Source organism: Staurois parvus, unplaced genomic scaffold (assembly GCF_062004578.1).
Source record: "Staurois parvus isolate SC_StPar_1 unplaced genomic scaffold, SC_StPar_1.0 ptg000191l, whole genome shotgun sequence".
NCBI lineage: Eukaryota > Metazoa > Chordata > Amphibia > Anura > Ranidae > Staurois > Staurois parvus.
The window spans coordinates 6,937,842-6,960,011 of record NW_028317987.1 but is presented as its reverse complement, the minus strand read 5'-3'; the positions used below and the strand labels follow the sequence as shown (position 1 = coordinate 6,960,011).

Here is a 22,170-nt window from a genome sequence, read left to right as displayed (position 1 = left end):
AAGTCACGCTTGGTATACGTGCCAAGGCCGAGGGCGCTGGTCCCCTACTACCTGCCTTCTGACTACAACCATAAGATCGCAGCTAAAAGGCCGAGAAGCGATCCTTCATATCAGAGACAGAGACAGACTACCCAGAATGTCCCATCCTTCATATCAGGGAGAGAGACAGACTATCCAGAGTGTCCCGTCCTTCATATCAGAGAGAGACAGACTACCCAGAATGTCCCATCCTTCATATCAGAGACAGAGACAGACTACCCAGAATGTCCCATCCTTCATATCAGGGAGAGAGACAGACTATCCAGAGTGTCCCGTCCTTCATATCAGAGAGAGACAGACTACCCAGAATGTCCCATCCTTCATATCAGAGAGAGACAGACTACCCAGAATGTCCCGTCCTTCATATCAGAGAGAGACAGACTACCCAGAATGTCCCATCCTTCATATCAGAGAGAGGCAGACTACCCAGAATGTCCCGTCCTTCATATCAGAGACCAAGACAGACTACCCAGAATGTCCCGTCCTTCATATCAGAGACCAAGACAGACTACCCAGAATGTCCCGTCCTTCATATCAGAGAGAGAGACAGACTATCCAGAGTGTCCCATCCTTCATATCAGAGAGAGACAGACTACCCAGAATGTCCCATCCTTCATATCAGAGAGAGACAGACTACTCAGAATGTCCCGTCCTTCATATAAGAGAGAGACAGACTACTCAGAATGTCCCATCCTTCATATCAGAGAGAGATAGACTACCCAGAATGTCCCATCCTTCTTATCAGACAGAGAGACAGACTACCCAGAATGTCCCGTCCTTCAAATCAGAGAGAGAGACAGACTACCCAGAATGTCCCGTCCTTCATATCAGAGAGAGACAGACTACCCAGAATGTCCCATCCTTCTTATCAGACAGAGAGACAGACTATCCAGAATGTCCCGTCCTTCAAATCAGAGAGAGAGACAGACTACCCAGAATGTTCCGTCCTTCATATCAGAGAGAGAGAGACAGAATACCCGGAATGTCCCATCATTAATTTCAGAGAGAGACAGACTACCCAGAATGTCTAGTCCTTCATATGAGAAAAAGAGAAAGACTACCCAGAATGTCTCATCCTTCATATCAGAGACCGAGGCAGACTACCCAGAATGTCCCGTCCTTCATATCAAAGAGAGACAGACTACACAGACTGTCCCATCCTTCATATCAGAGAGAGAGACAGACTACCCAGAATGTCCCGTCCTTCATATCAGAGAGAGACAGACTACCCAGAATGTCCCGTCCTTCATATCAGAGAGCGACAGACTACCCAGAATGTCCCGTCCTTCATATCAGAGACCGAGACAGACTACCCAGAATGTCCCGTCCTTCATATCAGAGAGAGAGACTATCCAGAATGTCCCGTCCTTCATATCAGAGAGAGACAGACTACCCAGAATGTCCCGTCCTTCATATCAGAGAGAGACAGACTACCCAGAATGTCCCGTCCTTCATATCAGAGAGAGACAGACTACCCAGAATGTCCCGTCCTTCATATCAGAGAGAGACAGACTACCCAGAATGTCCCGTCCTTCATATCAGAGAGAGACAGACAACCCAGAATGTCCCGTCCTTCATATCAGAGAGAGACAGACTACCCAGAATGTCCCGTCCTTTCTATCAGAGAGAGAGAGACAGACTACCCAGAATGTCCCATCCTTCATATCAGAGACTGAGACAGACTACCCAGAATGTCCCGTCTTTCATATCAGAGAGAGACAGACTACCCAGAATGTCCCATCCTTCATATCAGAGAGAGACAAACTATCCAGAATGTCCCGTCCTTCATATCAAAGAGAGAGACAGACGACCCAGAATGTCCCATCCTTCATATCAGAGAGAGAGAGACTACCCAGAATGTCCCGTCCTTCATATCAGAGACAAAGACAGACTACCCAGAATGTCCCGTCCTTCATATCAGAGAGAGAGAGACTACCCAGAATGTCCCGTCCTTCATATCAGAGAGAGAGACAGACTACCCAGAATGTCCCGTCCTTCCTATCAGAGAGAGAGAGAGAGAGAGACAGACTACTCAGAATGTCCCGTCCTTCATATCAGAGAGAGATAGACTACCCAGAATGTCCCGTCCTTCATATCAGAGAGAGAGAGAGAGAGAAAGAGAGAGAGACAGACTACTCAGAATGTCCCGTCCTTCATATCAGAGAGAGAGACAGACTACCCAGAATGTCTAGTCCTTCATATGAGAGAAAGAGAAAGACTACCCAGAATGTCCCGTCCTTCATATCAAAGAGAGACAGACTACACAGACTGTCCTATCCTTCATATCAGAGAGAGAGAAAGACTACCCAGAATGTCCCATCCTTCATATCAGAGAGACAGACTACCCAGAATCTCCTTTCCTTCATATCAGAGAGCGACAGACTACCCAGAACGTCCCGTCCTTCATATCAGAGACCGAGACAGACTACCCAGAATGTCCCGTCCCTCATATCAGAAAGAGACACACTATCCAGAATGTCCCGTCCTTCATATCAGAGAGAGACAGACTACCCAGAATGTCCCGTCCTTCCTATCAGAGAGAGAGAGACTACCCAGAATGTCCTGTCCTTCATATCAGAGACCGAGACAGACTACCCAGAATGCCCCTTCCTTCATATCAGAGAGAGACAAACTATCCAGAATGTCCCGTCCTTCTTATCAGAGAGAGACAGACTACCCAGAATGTCCCGTCCTTCATATCAAAGAGAGAGACAGACGACCCAGAATGTCCCTTCCTTCATATCAGAGACAAAGACAGACTACCCAGAATGTCCCGTCCTTCATATCAGAGAGAGAGCGAGAGAGACAGACTACTCAGAATGTCCCGTCCTTCATATCAGAGAGAGATAGACTACCCAGAATGTCCCGTCCTTCATATCAGAGAGAGAGAGAGAGAGACAGACTACTCAGAATGTCCCGTCCTTCATATCAGAGAGAGAGACAGACTACCCAGAATGTCCCGTCCTTCATATCAGAGAGAGAGAGCGAGAGAGACAGACTACTCAGAATGTCCCGTCCTTCATATCAGAGAGAGAGCGAGAGACAGACTACTCAGAATGTCCCGTCCTTCATATGAGAGAAAGAGAAAGACTACCCAGAATGTCTCATCCTTCATATCAGAGACCGAGGCAGACTACCCAGAATGTCCCATCCTTCATATCAGAGATAGACAGACTACCCAGAATGTCTCATCCTTCATATCAAAGAGAGACAGACTACCCAGAATGTCCCGTCCTTCATATCAGAGAGAGACAGACTACCCAGAATGTCTCATCCTTCATATCAAAGAGAGTCAGACTACCCAGAATGTCTCATCCTTCATATCAGAGACCGAGACAGACTACCCAGAATGTCCCATCCTTCATATCAGAGATAGACAGACTACCCAGAATGTCTCATCCTTCATATCAAAGAGAGACAGACTACCCAGAATGTCCCATCCTTCATATCAGAGAGAGAGACAGACTACCCAGAATGTCCCGTCCTTCATATCAGAGAGACAAACTACCCAGAATGTCCCGTCCTTCATATCAGAGAGCGACAGACTACCCAGAATGTCCCGTCCTTCATATCAGAGACCGAGACAGTCTATTCAGAACGTCCCATCCTTCATATCAGAGACCGAGACAGACTACCCAGAAAGTAATGCCCGTAGCGTAAATGACAGGAGAAAAGTAGCGCAGGGCAGGCATGACTAGGCCTAGAGTGGGTAAGGAAGGCTAGAAAGGGTTAAGTCAGTGCAAGGGGTTTGAAAATGTATAGGTGGGAGCTGGTTGGTAGAGGGAGAACGTGGGTGGTCTCCTTGGCACCTTTGGGTGGGGTGGTCTGGGTGGGGGGCGGTCATTCGGAAGCTGGACGTTGGTGAGTGAGCTTCAGTGAGCTCCCCTCACACCCTACCCACGCCAGCATCATTAGGGCCTTTTCCCTGGGACAGTGGGCTGTTATGGATGGTCTGGTGGCCCAGCTGCGTGAGGCGGCAGCCTCACGAGGAATAGACTGGTTGCAGAGCCGGGTCTCTGCCTTTTTGCAGGACCCGGGCTTGTCCCTTGACCCGGGCTTATCGCAGGGCCCGGGCTTACTGCCGGAGGAAGAGGGGCGGGAGCGCCCACGTGCTCGGAGGTCTCGGCCTCCGGAGCGCTTCAGCCCGGACTCCCCACCCCCCAGAGCTCAGCGCCGCATCAGGAGCCCCACACGGGACCCTCCGGCCCCGCAGGCAAGGCACTCTCTGGCCTCTGCTCGCGGGGGAGCCGGGAGGAATCCTCAGCTTCGGCGGAGCTCGGTGGGCGGGGTTTCGCACGGAGGAAGCCCCTCCCCCCCGCCCGCACGGCAACGGAGACGGGATGGTAACGGCTCCTCCACTGGCAAGGTGCATGCCAGGGAGGGAGCCCAACGTGGGAGACGGAGCGCTGCGGCTGCCGGGCTGTCCCCTGCTGCAGTCGGCGGGCCTCCTGTACTGCATGGAGCGGCGGCTCTGAAGAGGATCCAGCAGAAGGGCGGCTCTGGGCAGAGTGCTGAGGGGATCGTGACAGGACGGAGACCAGGGACATCGAGGGGCGTGGCTGGTGCCAGGAGGCGGAGTCGGCTGCGGCACGACCCAGAGGGACCCGTGGCTCCTGGGACGGGGAGGCCATGCAGCCGTCAAGAGGAGGTCGACAGATCGGAGGGCGAGCTGTCTGAACCCGATGCGGGGGTGACAGCTGGCCGCTCTGCAGCGATGGAGTCGGGAAGCGCGGCTGATGGGACATCTCCTGGGCAGCCTGGTGAGTTCCCTATTTTACTCTCTTCTGCGCTTCGGGACCTGTTTGGGGGAGGCGGGGGCGCGGCCTCGGCGGAGAGGGATGTGGGCGTTCCCGCGTCAGGTTTAGGGGGGGTCTCGGCGATTTGATGTTCGGTCTGAGGGATTTGTTGCGGCGTTTTGAGCAGGGTGAGGGTAGGGCCCCTGGGCCTGCTTCGGCGTAGCTTCCGCCGCCGGGTGTCGGGGTCCTAGAGCAGGAGGGAGGGGAGAGGCGGAGCTCGGGGGTTTCTCCCCCTCCTGGTTCTGCGCCAGGGGTGGTTACAGCGGAAACAGGTGCTCTGGTTTCCGGGGTTGTAGATGGGGGTGCTGGGGTCTCTGGGACGGTAGGCGTGGCGGACTCGGCCAAGGGTGAGGTATATGTCTGTTTTGAGGGCCCTTTGGGTGCGCACTTGCCGTCGGAGGTTCGGGAGCGGATTTGGAGAGGGGAGTATGTGGAGATTTTCACGCTCTTGCCTTTGGAGCGTTTTCCGTTAGATGGGTCGCGGGTTGACGAGGGTAGGCGTGAGGACGCTGAGAAGCGGCGTTTTCGTTTTATCCCGCGGACATTTGCGAATTGGATGCAGGCATTTGCAATCATGGCCAGTGTCATTGGGGAGAAGACTCCTGAGCATTGCTCAGCTCTCTTTTGTTACCTGGATGCCATTAGCGAGGCTAACAGGGTTTACGGTGGGACCGCATGGCTTCGATACGACGAGCAGTTTCGGCAGAGGCGGGCTGTTCGCCCTTCATTGCGTTGGGACCATAAGGACATTGGCCTTTGGATGCGCCTCATGACTCCCGTACGGGCTCCCGGTTCGTTTTTTCAGGGTGGGGTCGGTGGTTCATTCTCCCCAGGACAATCGGCCTCAAAGCGTAGGGGTGTATGTTGGCAGTTCCAAGAGGGCGCGTGTCGTTTCGGGGGGTCCTGCCGTTTTAAACATGAGTGTTCAGGTTGCGGCGGCTCCCATCCTTTGTCGCGCTGTTTCAAGCGGGGTAGAGGCCTGCCCGGAGAGCATGCGAGTAAGAGGGACAACTCCGGTGAAAGTGGAAAGGATGCGGCCTTTCCTAAATAGATATCCGGATCGAGCAGCCGCCGGGTTGCTGTTGGCGGGGTTTTCGGAGGGTTTTCGTATTCCGTGTAGTTTGACTTCGATCCCCCCTTTAGCTCGTAACTTACGGTCGGCGGTGCAGCATGCTGAGGTGGTTTCGGCGAAGTTGAGTAAGGAAGTGGGGCTGGGACGTATGGGCGGGCCGTTTTCTTGCGCTCCGTTTTCAGATCTGGTGGTTTCCCCCTTGGGGGTGGTGCCCAAGAAGGAGCTGAATTCGTTCAGGTTGATTCATCACCTGTCTTTCCCCAAAGGGGGCTCGGTTAATGACGCCATCGATCCGCAGTCCTGTTCGGTGTCTTACACATCGTTTGATGCGGCAGTTTTCTGTGTTCGTCGTTATGGGCGCGGTTCGCTTATGGCGAAGTCAGATATTGAGTCCGCATTTCGATTGTTGCCGGTACATCCGGATAGTTTTCGTTTTCTGGGGTGCCATTGGCAGGGCTTGTTTTACGTTGACAAGTGCCTTCCCATGGGGTGTTCAATTTCTTGCGCTTTGTTTGAGCGGTTCAGTTCGTTCTTGGAGTGGGTGGTGCGGGATGTCTCCGGGATAAATTCGGTCATCCATTATTTGGATGATTTTCTTTGCGTGGGTCCGCCCGCTTCCAGGGTTTGCGCGGTTTTGTTGGCTACGTTGCAACACGTTGCTGACCGTTTCAGGATTCCATTGGCTTTGGATAAGACTGAGGGCCCGGCTTCAGTGATGACTTTTCTGGGCATCATTTTGGATTCGGATGCCATGGAGTGCCGGCTGCCAGGGGACAAATTGTTAGCCCTACAAGGGGAAATTCGTGGGGTGCTGGGCAAGCGGAAAATTCAGCTACGGGCCTTGCAGTCGTTGCTGGGTAAGCTGAACTTCGCTTGTCGTATCCTGCCGATGGGGCGAGTATTTTGCCGACGGCTGGCGGCGGCGACGGCGGGTATTATTTCCCCTTTGCATTTCATTCGTTTAACTAGGGAACATCGGGAGGACTTGAGGATTTGGCATACCTTTTTGGATGACTTTAATGGACGGGCGCTGTGGATGTCGGGACCAGTCAGTAATTTTGACTTAGAATTGTTCACGGATGCGGCGGCTTCCGGGGGATATGGGGCCTTTTTTAAGGGGCGGTGGAGTGCGGCTCCGTGGCCTTCTTCTTGGGCTGCGGCGGGTTTCCTTAGTAACCTGGTGCTGTTGGAATTTTTTCCGGTGGTATTGGCGGTTGAGGTTTGGGGTGAACATTTTAGGAATCAGAAGGTTCGTTTTCATTGCGACAACTTGGGGGTGGTCCAGGTCATCAACCGGGTCTCGGCTTCCTCGCAACCAGTGGTTGGCTTGCTTCGCCATTTAGTGTTGCGTTGCCTGCAGCTGAACGTTTTTCTCCATGCTGTGCATCTCCCTGGGGTTGATAACATCTTGGCTGACGCTTTGTCTCGTTTTCAGTGGGACAAATTCCGAGAGTTGGCGCCGGCGGCGGAGCAACACGGGGTTCCTTGTCCCGACTGGCTGTGGGAGATTGCCTTGGGGTCGTTGCAGGTTGGATCCGGAGGTCGGTGAGTGAGGCGACATGGTCGGCATACTCGAAGGTCTGGCGAGAGTGGCGGGATTTGTTACAACAGATCGAGATAGATCCGTGGGGCCCGGAGGTAGGGGTGGCGGTTTTGTATTATTTGGCAAGGAACTTGGAACGGGGGGTGTCGGCTGCTGCGGTGGATAGGCGGTTGGCTGGCTTGGCCTTCCTCTTTAAGCTTCAAGGGTGTCGGGACTTCACAAAGGAATTTTGGGTGCGACAGGCTCTTCGGGGTTACCGTAGGGCTTGTCGCAGTAGGGATTCTCGTCGTCCGGTGTCCTTCGAGTTGTTAGGATCGTTGTTTGAGCATCTGCGTTGTGTTTGCTTTTCAGACTTTGAGGTGTGTTTATTTCGGGCGGCCTTTGCAGTGGCTTTCTTTGGGGCATTGCGTATTGGGGAGCTTGTCAGTCCGTCCAAATCCGTTCTTGGGGGTTTGTTGTGGGATGATGTCAGGGTCTCTGGTGATTGGGTGGAGGTGTTCGTCCGTCGGTCCAAGACGGACCAATTGGGTCGTGGTGCGCGGGTAAAGTTTTTTGCCCTTCCTACATCCTTAGTGTGCCCGGTGCGGGCGGTTCGTGATTTTTTGTCCCGTCGTCCGGTGGAGAGTGGCTCTTTTTTCAGGCATGAGGATGGGTCCCCGTTGACTCGTTTTCAATTTGTGTCGGTTTTTCGACGCTGTTTGAAGGTTGTGGGTTTGGATGCATCTTTGTATGCTTCTCACTCGTTTCGGATTGGGGCGGCTACTGAGGCTGCCCGGTGGGGTTTGTCAGATGCGGCGGTAAAACGTATTGGTAGATGGGATTCCCAGAGGTTTCGCTTGTACATTTGTCCGCATCTGTTGGGTTGAATAAGGTTGGATCCCGGGTTGGTGTCCCTGGGTTGGGGGGAGTTTGTTCTGTCTCTGTGCCGTTTTTGTTCTGGTGGTAGTTCTTGCTCTTTTATTTCAGATGGAGCGGTGCGCCTGGTGTGGATCCTGGGGCACTCCTACGTTTTTTGGGGGGCCAGGCGGGCGGATGTGAGGCCTAATGGGCGACAGTTGGGATTGCCTAGGCAGGAGGCTTGCGTGCGATGGATTGGTGTGCCGGGGATGTTGTGGGGTCGTGTGGTGCCTGAAGTTCGGCGTTTTTCTAGTCTGGATAGGCCACCGGATGTTCTGGTGTTGCATGCGGGGGGTAATGATCTGGGAGTTCGGTCCATGCGGGAGTTGGTGAGGGACATAAAGATGGACTTTCTGCTATTGCGGAGGGATTATCCGGACATGGTGTTGGTATGGTCGGATATGGTCGCCCGCGCCTCTTGGCGTTTGGCGCGGTCGGTGGAGCGGCTTAATAAAGTGCGGATAAAGGTCAACAAGGAGGTGGGGCGCTTTTTTATTCGGAATGGGGGGTTGGTGGTCCGGCATTTGGAGTTGGAAGTGGATACCTGGCAGTATTTGCGGAATGATGGGGTACATCTTAACGCAATTGGGACGGATTTGTGGTCTCTGGGTTTACAGGATGGTGTGCAGAGAGCAGTCCGTTTGTGGTGGGGCACGCATGGGTAAGGGCTTACCCAGCGTGTTGTGGCGGTTTGTTGGTCTTTGGAGGCGGGTATTATCTGGAACGTACAGAGAATGGTGTGGGACCCATCGGTGGTATGGTGTGCCCGGGGAACATTCCAGTTAACCAAGGTTTAACTGGAATGTGGTGGTGCTGCACTGCGGACAGTAAGGTTGTCTCCGAGCTGGGTGGTTGCGGCTGGAGGCCTGTTGGTATATGGGGTCCGCAGGTGCATTTCGGATAATTTGTGGATGGTGCCTTCGAAGACCAACAACAAATTGGTATGTTTCTGTATAAGGAATTGGTTTGGTGTTTAAAATTGTGTGGTTAATAATAAAAGGCCATGTTGGCCATTTACTCCAAAACGGTGTCATGTTTTTATTTAAATAAGAGTTATAGGTAAGGGGATCTGGATGAACCGATCTCTGGTGCACTAGTCAAGTAATGCCCGTAGCGTAAATGACAGGAGAAAAGTAGCGCAGGGCAGGCATGACTAGGCCTAGAGTGGGTAAGGAAGGCTAGAAAGGGTTAAGTCAGTGCAAGGGGTTTGAAAATGTATAGGTGGGAGCTGGTTGGTAGAGGCAGAACGTGGGTGGTCTCCTTGGCACCTTTGGGTGGGGTGGTCTGGGTGGGGGGCGGTAATTCGGAAGCTGGACGTTGGTGAGTGAGCTTCCCTCCCACCCTCCCTATTTGGTGAGTTTTGGTTTCTTCTATGAGGAATGGGGGTTCTGCGGTTCATGGGCGGTTTGTTGGTCTTTAGAGGCGGGTATTATCTGGAAGGTACAGAGAATGGTGTGGGACCCATCGGTGGTATGGTGTGCCCGGGGAACATTCCAGTTAACCAAGGTTTAACTGGAATGTGGTGGTGCTGCACTGCGGACGGTAAGGTTATCTCCGAGCTGGGTGGTTGCGGCTGGAGGCCTGTTGGTATATGGGGTCCGCAGGTGCATTTCGGATAATTTTGTGGATGGGGCCTTCGAAGACCAACAACAAATTGGTATGTTTCTGTATAAGGAATTGGTTTGGTGTTTAAAATTGTGTGGTTAATAATCAAAGGCCATGTTGGCCATTTACTCCAAAACGGTGTCATGTTTTTATTTAAATAAGAGTTATAGGTAAGGGGATCTGGATGAACCGATCTCTGGTGCACTAGTCATGTCCCGTCCTTCATACCAGAGAGAGAGACTACCCAGAATGTCCCGTCCTTAATATCAGAAAGAGACACACTATCCAGAATGTCCCGTCCTTCATATCAGAGAGAGACAGACTACCCAGAATGTCCCGTCCTTCCTATCAGAGAGAGAGAGACAGACTACCCAGAATGTCCTGTCCTTCATATCAGAGACTGAGACAGACTACCCAGAATGTCCCTTCCTTCATATCAGAGAGAGACAAACTATCCAGAATGTCCCGTCCTTCTTATCAGAGAGAGACAGACTACCCAGAATGTCCCGTCCTTCATATCAGAGAGAGACAGACTACCCAGAATGTCCCGTCCTTCCTATCAGAGAGAGACAGACTACCCAGAATGTCCCATCCTTCCTATCAGAGAGAGAGAGACTACCCAGAATGTCCCGTCCTTCCTATCAGAGAGAGAGAGACTACCCAGAATGTCCCGTCCTTCCTATCAGAGAGAGAGAGACTACCCAGAATGTCCCGTCCTTCATATCAGAGAGAGACAGACTACCCAGAATGTCCCGTCCTTCATATCAGAGAGATACAGACTACCCAGAATGTCCCGTCCTTCATATCAGAGAGATACAGACTACCCAGAATGTCCCATCCTTCATATCAGAGAGAGAGAGACTACCCAGAATGTCCCGTCCGTCATATCAGAGAGAGAAAGATTACCCAGAATGTCTCATCCTTCATATGAGAGAAAGAGAGAGAATACCCACAATGTCCCATCCTTCATATCAGAGAGAGACAGACTACCCAGAATGTCCCGTCCTTAATATCAGAAAGAGACACACTATCCAGAATGTCCCGTCCTTCATATCAGAGAGAGACAGACTACCCAGAATGTCCCGTCCTTCCTATCAGAGAGAGAGAGACAGACTACCCAGAATGTCTCATCCTTCATATGAGAGAAAGAGAGAGAATACCCACAATGTCCCATCCTTCATATCAGAGAGAGACAGACTACCCAGAATGTCCCGTCCTTCATATCAGAGAGAGACAGACTACCCATAATGTCCCATCCTTCATATCAAAGAGAGACAGACTACTAAGAATGTCCCGTCCTTCATATCAGAGAGAGACAGACTACCCAGAATGTCCCATACTTCATATCAGAGAGAGAGACTACCCAGAATGTCCCATCGTTCATATCAGAGAGAGAGACAGACTACCCAGAATGTCCCGTCCTTCATATCAGAGAGAGACAGACTACCCAGAATGTCCCGTCCTTCATATCAGAGAGAGAGACAGACTACCCAGAATGTCCCGTCCTTCATATCAGAGAGAGACAGACTACCCAGAATGTCCCGTCCTTCATATCAGAGAGAGACACACTATCCAGAATGTCCCGTCCTTCATATCAGAGAGAGACAGACTACCCAGAATATCCCGTCCTTCATATCAGAGAGAGACAGACTACCCAGAATGTCCCATCCTTCATATCAGAGAGAGACAGACTACCCAGAATGTCCTGTTCTTCATATCAGAGACCGAGACAGACTACCCTGAATGTCCCATCCTTCATATCAGAGAGAGACAGACTACCCAGAATGTCCCATCCTTCATATCAGAGAGAGAGACTACCCAGAATGTCCCATCGTTCATATCAGAGAGAGAGACAGACTACCCAGAATGTCCCGTCCTTCATATCAGAGAGAGACAGACTACCCAGCATGTCCCGTCCTTCATATCAGAGAGAGACAGACTACCCAGAATGTCCCGTCCTTCATATCAGAGAGAGAGACAGACTACCCAGAATGTCCCGTCCTTCATATCAGAGAGAGACAGACTACCCAGAATGTCCCGTCCTTCATATCAGAGAGAGACAGACTACCCAGAATGTCCCATCCTCCATATCAGAGAGACAGAAAAAGCGCACAGGTGATCAAATACCACCAAAAGAAAGCTCTATTTGTGTGAAAAAAAGGACGTAAATTTTGTTTGGGTGCAGCATTGCATGACCGCGCAATTATCAGTTGAATTAGTGCAGCGCTGAGTAGCAGCAAGAGGCGTGGTCATTAACCTCCTCGGCGGTATGATTCTTTCCGATTTTTTGTGCTCAAAGTGGTACATTTTTTTGCATGGAAATATGTCGTTTTTTATTGTCGGCTGTAATTCTTAGGAATAACTCACTGAAATCTGTCCGGACAAGAGTCTAGTAAACATCCCGGGGAGGATATAACTTGAAACACGAAATCATAAATTATAATTTAATAAATAATCATAAAAATAATAATATAATAATAAATGTAATTCAATAATATAATCAAACCAAAAACACTGATATTGGAAATATGGCGCCAAGTTCACACATCGCTGAGCTCAGTCGCAGAATCGTTTTCAGTGTCTGATGAGGAATTTCCCCACCAATCATTATCACTCAATTCTGCAAGTGGTTCTGATTTACTATCGCTGTTCTCTAGCCGGTCTAAAACCGCGTCTGACCTAAAGGGACGCTTTTTGGACGCCATGGACGTTTCACAGTTTCCAGTCAGAAAGGGCGGTAAAAATGCAGGCAGGGTGCCGGACAAAGCACTCGGGACACAATGTATGTGAAATGCATTGAAACAGCAATGACAGCAAAAATGACATTTTTTAAAAATTTCAAATTTCCCGCCGGTTCCGTACGTCCCGACATCACAGGGACCGGAACACAGAAGCCGGGACACATCGCGGGAGTGAAGGACAAGGTAAGTGCTGCAGGGACCCCCGGAGAACGCCGCATGGTAAGCCCGAGTGTAGCTCGGGGTTACCGCTCTTGGTACTCAAATTTTACCCCGAGCTACACTCGGGAATACCGCTAAGGAGGTTAAGGGGGGTAAATTCTCTGGAGCTCAAGTGGTTAATGACCAGTAGAGGATTTGGAATAAGGCAGGAAGGGGGTAGAAGTGCCCTGTAGGCAGGAAGGGGGTAGAAGTGCCCGGTAGGCAGGAAGGGGGTAGAAGTGCCCGGTAGGCAGGAAGGGGGTAGAAGTGCCCTGTAGGCAGGAAGGGGGTAGAAGTGTCCTGTAGGCAGGAAGGGGGTAGAAGTGCCCTGTAGGCAGGAAGGGGGCAGAAGTGCCCTGTAGGCAGGAAGGGGGTAGAAGTGCCCTGTAGGCAGGAAGGGGGTAGAAGTTCCCGGTAGGCAGGAAGGGGCTAGAAGTGTCCAGTAGGCAGGAAGGGGGTAGAGGTGCCCGGTAGGCAGGAAGGGGGTAGAAGTGTCCGGTAGGCAGGAAGGGGGTAGAAGTGCCCTGTAGGCAGGAAGGGGGTAGAAGTGCCCGATAGGCAGGAAGGGGATAGAAGTGCCCAGTAGGCAGGAAGGGGGTAGAAGTGCCCGGGGGGCCGGAAGGGGGTAGAAGTGCCCAGTAGGCAGGAAGGGGGTAGAAGTGCCCTGTAGGCAGGAAGGGGGTAGAAGTGCCCTGTAGGCAGGAAGGGGGTAGAAGTGCCCGGTAGGCAGGAAGGGGGTAGAAGTGCCCGGTGGGCAGGAAGGGGGTAGAAGTGCCCTGTAGGCAGGAAGGGGGTAGAAGTGCCCTGTAGGCAGGAAGGGGGTAGAAGTGTCCTGTAGGCAGGAAGGGGGTAGAAGTGTCCTGTAGGCAGGAAGGGGGTAGAAGTGTCCTGTAGGCAGGAAGGGGGTAGAAGTGCCCGGTAGGCAGGAAGGGGGTAGAAGTGTCCGGTAGGCAGGAAGGGGGTAGAAGTGCCCGGTGGGCAGGAAGGGGGTAGAAGTGTCCTGTAGGCAGGAAGGGGGTAGAAGTGCCCTGTAGGCAGGAAGGGGGTAGAAGTGTCCTGTAGGCAGGAAGGGGTAGAAGTGTCCTGTAGGCAGGAAGGGGGTAGAAGTGCTCTGTAGGCAGGAAGGGGGTAGAAGTGCCCGGTAAGCAGGAAGGGGGTAGAAGTGCCCGGTGGGCAGGAAGGGGGTAGAAGTGCCCTGTAGGCAGGAAGGGGGTAGAAGTGCCCGGTGGGCAGGAAGGGGGTAGAAGTGCCCGGGGGGCAGGAAGGCGGTAGAAGTGCCCGGTAGGCGAGGGGTTAATGACCAGTAGAGGGCAGTAGAGGATGGGGTAGGTGTCATAGATATAATAATGATGTTAATGGGGACTATTAATAGAAGTATACGGTATAGGATATATAGAGGTATATATGTAACGGAACGTTTTGGGCTGAGAAGAGGATGTTCTATAATTCATGTGATTTCATGTTTTCTGTATGGCTAATGTCTATGTTTTCTATCATGTGATGACGTTGTTACCGATCCAGAAAGGTTTGTTACATAGTTGTTTAAAATGCGTTTGAGAAAGGAACTTATAAGGATGGTTTTGCCCTTATTGAAAATGGCGGACATGGCCTCCGGCTATTGAGAGGCATTCAAATAAAAGAGCGGCTGAAGAGACATCCTTATCCCTCCAGATGAAGTCCAGAAGTGACGAAACGCGTTAGGGGATTTGACATCAAGACGCACGCACACTAACCGGAAGTATCGCCGCGGCCATTTTGTTGGTTGGAAACATATGGTTTTCAGCCATTGATTGCTGGTTATATTAGAGCTACTGAAAGAGCTGGAAGTTCTTTTTTCAGATGTAAGTTGCTGATAAATGTGTCCCGTTGCCTTGGTGATCCGTCTAAGAGTCTTCTGATCTTTGTGAGGACCTTGGAAGTCTAATCCCGGAAATGAAGGAATGGGAGGAGTTTTCATTCCAGAGTATTGAATATGCGTACAAATACTCACAGAGGGTAATAGTATTTAGTACTACTGTTTTTTGGGTCACGGAGTGCACACAGTTTGGAACGGTCACGGAGTGCGCACGGTGTTGGGATGGTCACGGAGTGCACACAGTGTTGGAACGGTCACGGAGTGCACAGTGTTTGGATGGTCACAGAGTGCACACAGTGTTGGAACGGTCACGGAGCACACAGTGTTGGAACGGTCACGGAGCACACAGTGGTGGGACGGTCACGGAGTGCACAGTGTTGGGACGGTCACAGAGTGCACACAGTGTTGGAATGGTCACGGAGTGCACACAGTGTTGGGATGGTCACGGAGTGCACACAGTGTTGGAATGGTCACGGAGTGCACAGTGTTTGGATGGTCACGGAGTGCACACAGTGTTGGAACGGTCACAGAGCGCACACAGTGTTGGGACGGTCACGGAGCGCACACAGTGGTGGGACGGTCACGGAGTGCACAGTGTTGGGACGGTCACAGAGTGCACACAGTGTTGGAATGGTCACGGAGTGCACACAGTGTTGGGACGGTCACGGAGTGCACACAGTGTTGGAATGGTCACGGAGTGCACACAGTGTTGGAATGGTCATGGAGTGCACAGTGTTGGAATAGTCACGGAGTGCGCACAGTGGTGGAATGGTCACGGAGTGCGCACAGTGGTGGGATGGTCACAGAGCGCACACAGTGTTGGAACGGTCACGGAGCGCACACAGTGGTGGAACGGTCGGAGTGCTCACAATTTCTGTATTATATATATAGAGATTTTTTGTGTTTTTGCACATTTTGAATGTTTGTGATTTGCAGGAATTAGAGGATTTATGTATATAAGGGGAATGCACTATATCGTTTATTTCTTTGTTTTGAGGTTTTTCGTGGAACAATTAGGATTATTATCCTTCTTACTGGATGGAAGTCTGGAATTTGGACTTTTGGATTTTGTTGGACACATTTGAATTGGACATTTTATGATTGTATTTGGTGATCATTTGTAATTATTTTTATTGTATTTGAATTTTACAGAAAAAGGTAATTTATTATATTGTACTTTCTGGGGAGAAAGTGTGACTTTTTGGTGGGATTTAGTTTAGGAGTCACAGATTTATTTTGTTATATATTGAAGAGGGCTGTCATTGCCAAGTCAGCTCTGATGAAGAAGAGACTCGAAACGCGTCGACTCTGAGAACCTTCCCTCGTGTTTAGACTCGCGCTGGTCTCTGATTGGTCAAGTCTCACTAAGGACTTTACACGCTTCTTATACTTCTCTGTGAGGAGATTTTCACATCCAATAAAATCACATTTTACTGAGGTAATGCACAAGGTTGGTGCGCTTTTTGTTTCACTTTCCAGTATTGGTGGGGCTTCCCCAGCCTTGTTTAGAGCCGCACAACCTTTGATGCCTTGGTGGGGAATTTCTTCAAGTTCCGGGTCCATCTATCCACCCTTGTTCACCGATACCTTGTCCATTCACCGACACCTTGTTCATTCACCGACACCTTGTTCATTCACCGACACCTTGTCCATTCACCGACACCTTGTTCATTCACCGACACCTTGTCCATTCACCGACACCTTGTTCATTCACCGACACCTTGTTCATTTACTGACGCCTTGTTCATTCACCGACACCAACGCCTCGTCCATTCACCGACGCCTTGTTCATTCACCGACACCTCGTCCATTCACTGACACCTTGCTCACAAGGATTTTGTGTATTTTTTATTTTCATAAAATTGGTACCAATTCCACTGGTTGTTTGTAACATGGGAACCTTCTTCCCATCTGCCATAGCCCTCCCCCATCATTCCCCATTCCACCCCCCAATAAGTATAATCAAATTCTCTCTCCCCCCTCCATCCTAGTTTATATACTCCTCCAGCCTTCCCATAAACCCCTCCCCCAGCACAGCAGACCCCCTCCATGTAGGTGCAAACCATCTCTAGTATATAGGCTGCACCCCAATGAGAAGTCAGCCCAGTGCTCTAGGTCAGGACCCCATTTTTATTCTTCTCCTGCCATCAATGGCCAACCCGGTCCCACACTTCATCCATGTCTTTGGGGGCCTCTGATCTCCTTATGAACTGTTTCTTCCATGATGAAGATCAGCCATGGAGTATATCTGAGGTGTATATCAGGGTGTGCTTCTTCCCCACATGAGAGCTGGGATGTCCAGCAACATTCATCTAGAAGACATTTCCCGCACTCAAGGCACTAATACACCTCCAGGGTTGTGTGGGACCCCTGATGTACAGGAAGACAGGACTTCAGTGCGGAACATTTCCCTCACTCAGCACAGGAAAGTGGCTTCTGCCCCGTGTGAGATCTCTGATGTCTGGAAAGATCGGACTTCTGTAAAAAACATTTCCCACACTCAGGACAGGAATACGGCTTCTCCCCCGTGTGAGATCTCTGATGACTGGAAAGATGGGACTTGTCTGAAAAACATTTCCCACACTCAGGACAGGAATACGGCTTTTCCTCCATGTGAGATCTCTGATGTGTGCAAACATGTGAACTCTGTGAAAAACATTTCCCACACTCAGGACAGGAATACGGTTTCTCCCCCGTGTGAGATCTATGATGTCTGGAAAGATGGGACTTCCGTGAAAAACATTTCCCACACACAGGACAGGAAAACGGCTTCTCTCCCGTGTGAAATCTCTGATGTGTGCAAACATGTGAACGCTGTGAAAAACATTTCCCACACTCAGGACAGGAATACGGCTTCTCCCCCGTGTGAGATCTCTGATGTTTGGAAAGATTGGACTTCTGTGAAAAACATTTCCCACACTCAGAACAGGAATACGGCTTCTCCCCCATGTGAGATCTCTGATGTCTGTAAAAACTGGACATCAATGAAAAAAATTCCCCGCACTCAGAGCAGGAATACGGCTTCTCCCCCGTGTGAGATCTCTGATGTTTGGAAAGATTGGACTTCTTTGAAAAACATTTCCCGCACTCAGGACAGGAATATGGCTTCTCCCCCATGTGAGATCTCTGATGTTTGGAAAGAATGGATTTCAATGAAAAACATTTCCCGCACTCAGGACAGGAGTGCGGCTTCTCCTCCATGTGAGATCTTTTATGCCTATTAAGACTGCATTTATAACGTAAACTCTTCCCGCACTCAGGACAGGAATATGGTTTTTCACCTGAGTGAGATCTGTTATGTTCATCAAGATGGAATTTACAACGGAAACATTTCCCGCACTCAGGACAGGAGAACCTCTTCCCTGTTGGAAGGCCGGCCCGGTCCCGCACAGTCTGAGGTTCCTCAGGATACGAGGAATCCGATGGTCCATCTACACTGGGTGGTGCCGGATGGACATTGGAGGGAGCCGGGTTTTCTCCTGGACTATACTGTGTGATGTCCTCATCTTCTACTTTCCAGTCTGGAGACAAAGTGAGACAATCCTCGGAGGTTTTCCTCATCTCCCGGCCATGGACTAAAATACAAAGACAAAGAGGATTACTAGACAGGAGCTGATTGGTTCCCCAAAACAAGGACTCCGCCCACATCAGGCAGCTTGGGCTCTGAGGAGCTTACAATTCCCCCCTCAAGGGAACTAGGAAATGGCTCCTCTGATCTCCTACCAGGTCATTTCTTTATTCATGGACCTTAGTCAGAGAGTGAGGAAACAACCAGAACTGTCTTTTATAGGAGGGACAGTGATGAGGGGATTATAGGACGAGGGTCCCCACCCCCTCTATCACTCATCGCCATCTTCCCAACACAAGAAGTACTGCACTTCCTTATTTACTCCATGATTTAGTCATGAAGAACAGCGGGGCTGAGCCCCACCAGAGGTCAGAGAGTGAGGATGGGGGGAGAACAACCAAGATGAAGACTGGACTGATCCTGAAGACCACCATCATTGGGGTATTGACTCCGCCCTCATTATCACTTTCTGTTTAAGGGTCCAAAGTTGGAGGATGTGATCACATTATTATCACCATGTAAAAGTCTGTGCTCCAATCACATCATCCGATATAAAATGTCCAGCTGGGAGGAAATGGGTGTAACAAAAGAGAATCCATATTATGTGTATATATAGCAGTGGGGGGGAGGGGGGAGAGAAGTCAGGACTATGTAATGTACAACATAAAGTATATAGTGCAGGGGTCAGGAGTATGTAATGTACAACATAGAGTATATAGTGCAGGGGTCAGGAGTATGTAATGTACAACATAGAGTATATAGTGCAGGGGTCAGGAGTATGTAATGTACAACATAGAGTATATAGTGCAGGGGTCAGGAGTGTATAATGTACAACAGAGTATATAGTGCAGGGGTCAGGAGTATGTAATGTACAACAGAGTATATAGTGCAGGGGTCAGGAGTATGTAATGTACAACATAGAGTATATAGTGCAGGGGTCAGGAGTATGTAATGTACAATATAAATTATACAGTTTAAGGGTCAGGACTCATAATATTGGTATTCAGTAATCAGTGGAAGATTAAATGTTTACTGTAGACAAGTTGCAGAGATCCCACACCGCTGCCTCCCATCTCCTGAGACTGCACTCAGTGACTTGGGGCTGAGACACTACAGACATATCCCTCCACCCGGCACAGCCAGCAGACCACAGAGCAAGGAACCCTGGGAGAAATGTTCTGTCAGAGATCTTACTAGACCCGGGCATGGGGAAGGAGACCATAGACACTTATATCAGGTGCCTAGGTCTAATAACACTTATGGTGAAAATGAACATTTTGCTGCCAGCTGAACCCCAGAACCTCCATAAATCCAGTCTAGATACATAAATTGTGTCTGCAGCACAGAGAAGGAAGATTATCCGAGAGAAATCCAGGAATACAGGACGGGGAACACAGCTCAGGAAAGTGACCAGGGGATTACAGGCTGATATCACCCAGTCCCCGCCCTACTCTGGACCAATCAGTGAGCAGTATGGGTGGAGGAATGGATTTAGTGTTCATGACCCACCTGTGCTGATCTCTGTAGGAGTGTCCTCCTCTATAAATGTCCCCGTTATTCCATCCTCCTCCATAGACTGCTGATCATCCCTCACATACGCCTCTTCTTCTTCTGCTTTCACCTCAAATTCTATATCGATTGGATCTCCACTCTAAATCAAGGAAATGAGAGAAAATATCATCTGTAAAATATAAGGTCACATGAAAGAACTCCACACATTGTCTTCATGAGTCCATGTTCTAGATACTCCATCCCACCAACCTTGTAATGGTGAGGGATGGTGTGACCTTCCTGTGTGGAATCCCGGGAATACAGAGGATGGGGACATCTCTCTGGAGGGTTCCTGGTATTAGGTGGCTCCATCATATCCTTGTGTCCTTCTGAAAACTCCTCCATCACTCCATACTCCTCATCCTCCTCTTTATACTCTTCTTTAACATCAATATTCTCATCCCCGAGGATTCCACTCTGAAAGATATAATAAAACATTCATTGTAACAAACATGCTGTGTATAAATCACAACTACCAATAATTGTCATCATCTACCTGATGATGGTGAGGGATGGTGTGACCTTCCTGTGTGGAATCCCGGGAATACAGAGGACGGGGACATCTCTCTGGTGGGTTCCTGGTATTAGGTGGCTCCATCATATCCTTGTGTCCTTCTGAAAACTCCTCCATCACTCCATACTCCTCATCCTCCTCTTTATACTCTTCTTTAACATCAATATTATCATCCCCGAGGATTCCACTCTGACAGATGTAATAAAACATTCATTGTAAGAAACATGCTGTGTATAAATCACAACTACCAATAATTGTCATCATCTACCTGATGATGGTGAGGGATGGTGTGACCTTCCTGTGTGGAATCCCGGGAATACAGAGGACGGGGACATCTCTCTGGTGGGTTCCCATGACTGGATCCATCTGTAGGAAACACACACACTGACTGAATCCATTGTTTCTATGTGTTTATCAGATGATGGGGGATCTAGGTGGATCCTCCGTACTGCTCTCTCCTTTACAATAAAGTCTCCTCTTACCCGGTGATGTGAGGGGCGGCTGATTGTCCATCATGACGTCCTTGTAGAGATCCTTGTGTCCTTCTAAATACTCCCACTCCTCCATGGAGAAATAGACAGTGACACCCTGACACCTTATAGGAACCTGACACACACAATGATACAGTCACCATCCAGACACATCCCTTGTCTGTTACTGGAGAATGTCCCAGAATTCCCGGCACCGCTCACCTCTCCTGTCAGCAGCTCAGTGATCTCTCTGGTGACTTCTAGAATCTTCTTCTTCTTTCTCTCTTCTATCAGGGAGGGAGGTGGAGGCAATGTGATGTCATATGATCTCCAGACTTCACAGGAGGAAAACTCTACATCTGAACACAAATAGTCACATCAAATGATATTCCCAGAATCCTCCTCACCTCTCCATTCAGGTCTCCATTTTATTAAAGCCCCACTTCAGGCTGAGGTATAATTCCCCCCCCACAGGACCCCCACACTACGCAGGGTATAGGCTTGTTGCAGCATTCTGATGTCATTACATACAACGCAGGACCAACAGTCCCACTTTACATGTGAGGATACCAAGGGACCCCACATCCTAAGAGCATCAGAACAATGTCAGATGGAGGGACATTGGGAGGAGGAGCTGTGTGGTCAGTGTGATGTCATAGGATTCTCTGACTCCGAATGGAGGGACATTGGGAGGAGGAGCTGTGAGGTCAGTGTGATTTCGTAGGATTCTCTGACTGTGCATGGACATTGGGGAGGAGGAGCTGTGAGGTCAGTGTGATGTCATAGGATTCTCTGACTCTGGATGGAGGGACATTGGGAGGAGGAGCTGTGAGGTCAGTGTGATGTCATAGGATTCTCTGACTCTGGATGGAGGGATATTGGGAGGAGGAGCTGTGAGGTCAGTGTGATGTCATAGGACTCTGACTCTGGATGGAGGGACATTGGGAGGAGGAGCTGTGAGGTCAGTGTGATGTCATAGGATTCTCTGACTCTGGATGGAGGGACATTGGGAGGAGGAGCTTTGGGGGGCCCTCTGTGATGTTTCTGTACATTGCTCCCAGATGCATACCACCTGTCCAAACATGAAAGATGGAGTTTGTCTTTGGGCTTTGCCAGGACACATCATATTTCTCAGATCTTCATGTAATCCGGAGACTTTACTAATCACATTTTAGGATGAATATCTGTGACTGGGATCATTATGGAGAAATATGGTTTCAGGACATTATTATTATACAGGATTTATGGCGCCAACAGTTTGCTCAGCACTTTACAATATAACGGGAGACAATACAGCAACAATACAGATCAATACAAGAGG

The 22,170-nt window shown here is 50.0% G+C and overlaps 4 protein-coding genes across 4 annotated transcripts in view; 3 read left to right on the top strand and 1 right to left on the bottom strand.

Annotated features, from left to right (window-relative positions):
- LOC149461937 (uncharacterized) overlaps nucleotides 1–22,170 on the top strand; it is a 359,663-nt gene that overhangs the window by 162,640 nt on the left and 174,853 nt on the right. The gene's annotated exons all lie outside the window — the stretch shown is intronic.
- LOC149461938 (uncharacterized) overlaps nucleotides 1–22,170 on the top strand; it is a 134,914-nt gene that overhangs the window by 48,051 nt on the left and 64,693 nt on the right. The window lies entirely within an intron of this gene.
- LOC149461941 (uncharacterized) lies at nucleotides 3,983–9,061 on the top strand. The gene is made up of 3 exons (XM_089677705.1): nucleotides 3,983–4,799; nucleotides 5,309–5,626; nucleotides 8,417–9,061. The coding sequence occupies exons 1-3, from the start codon at nucleotides 3,983–3,985 to the stop codon at nucleotides 9,010–9,012; spliced, it is 1,731 nt and encodes a 576-aa protein (XP_089533831.1). The 3' UTR covers nucleotides 9,013–9,061.
- On the bottom strand, nucleotides 16,758–18,367 carry LOC149461940 (uncharacterized). Its single transcript, XM_089677676.1, has one exon. It carries the CDS (start codon nucleotides 18,305–18,307, stop codon nucleotides 17,159–17,161), a length of 1,149 nt encoding a protein of 382 aa, XP_089533802.1. The 5' UTR covers nucleotides 18,308–18,367; the 3' UTR covers nucleotides 16,758–17,158.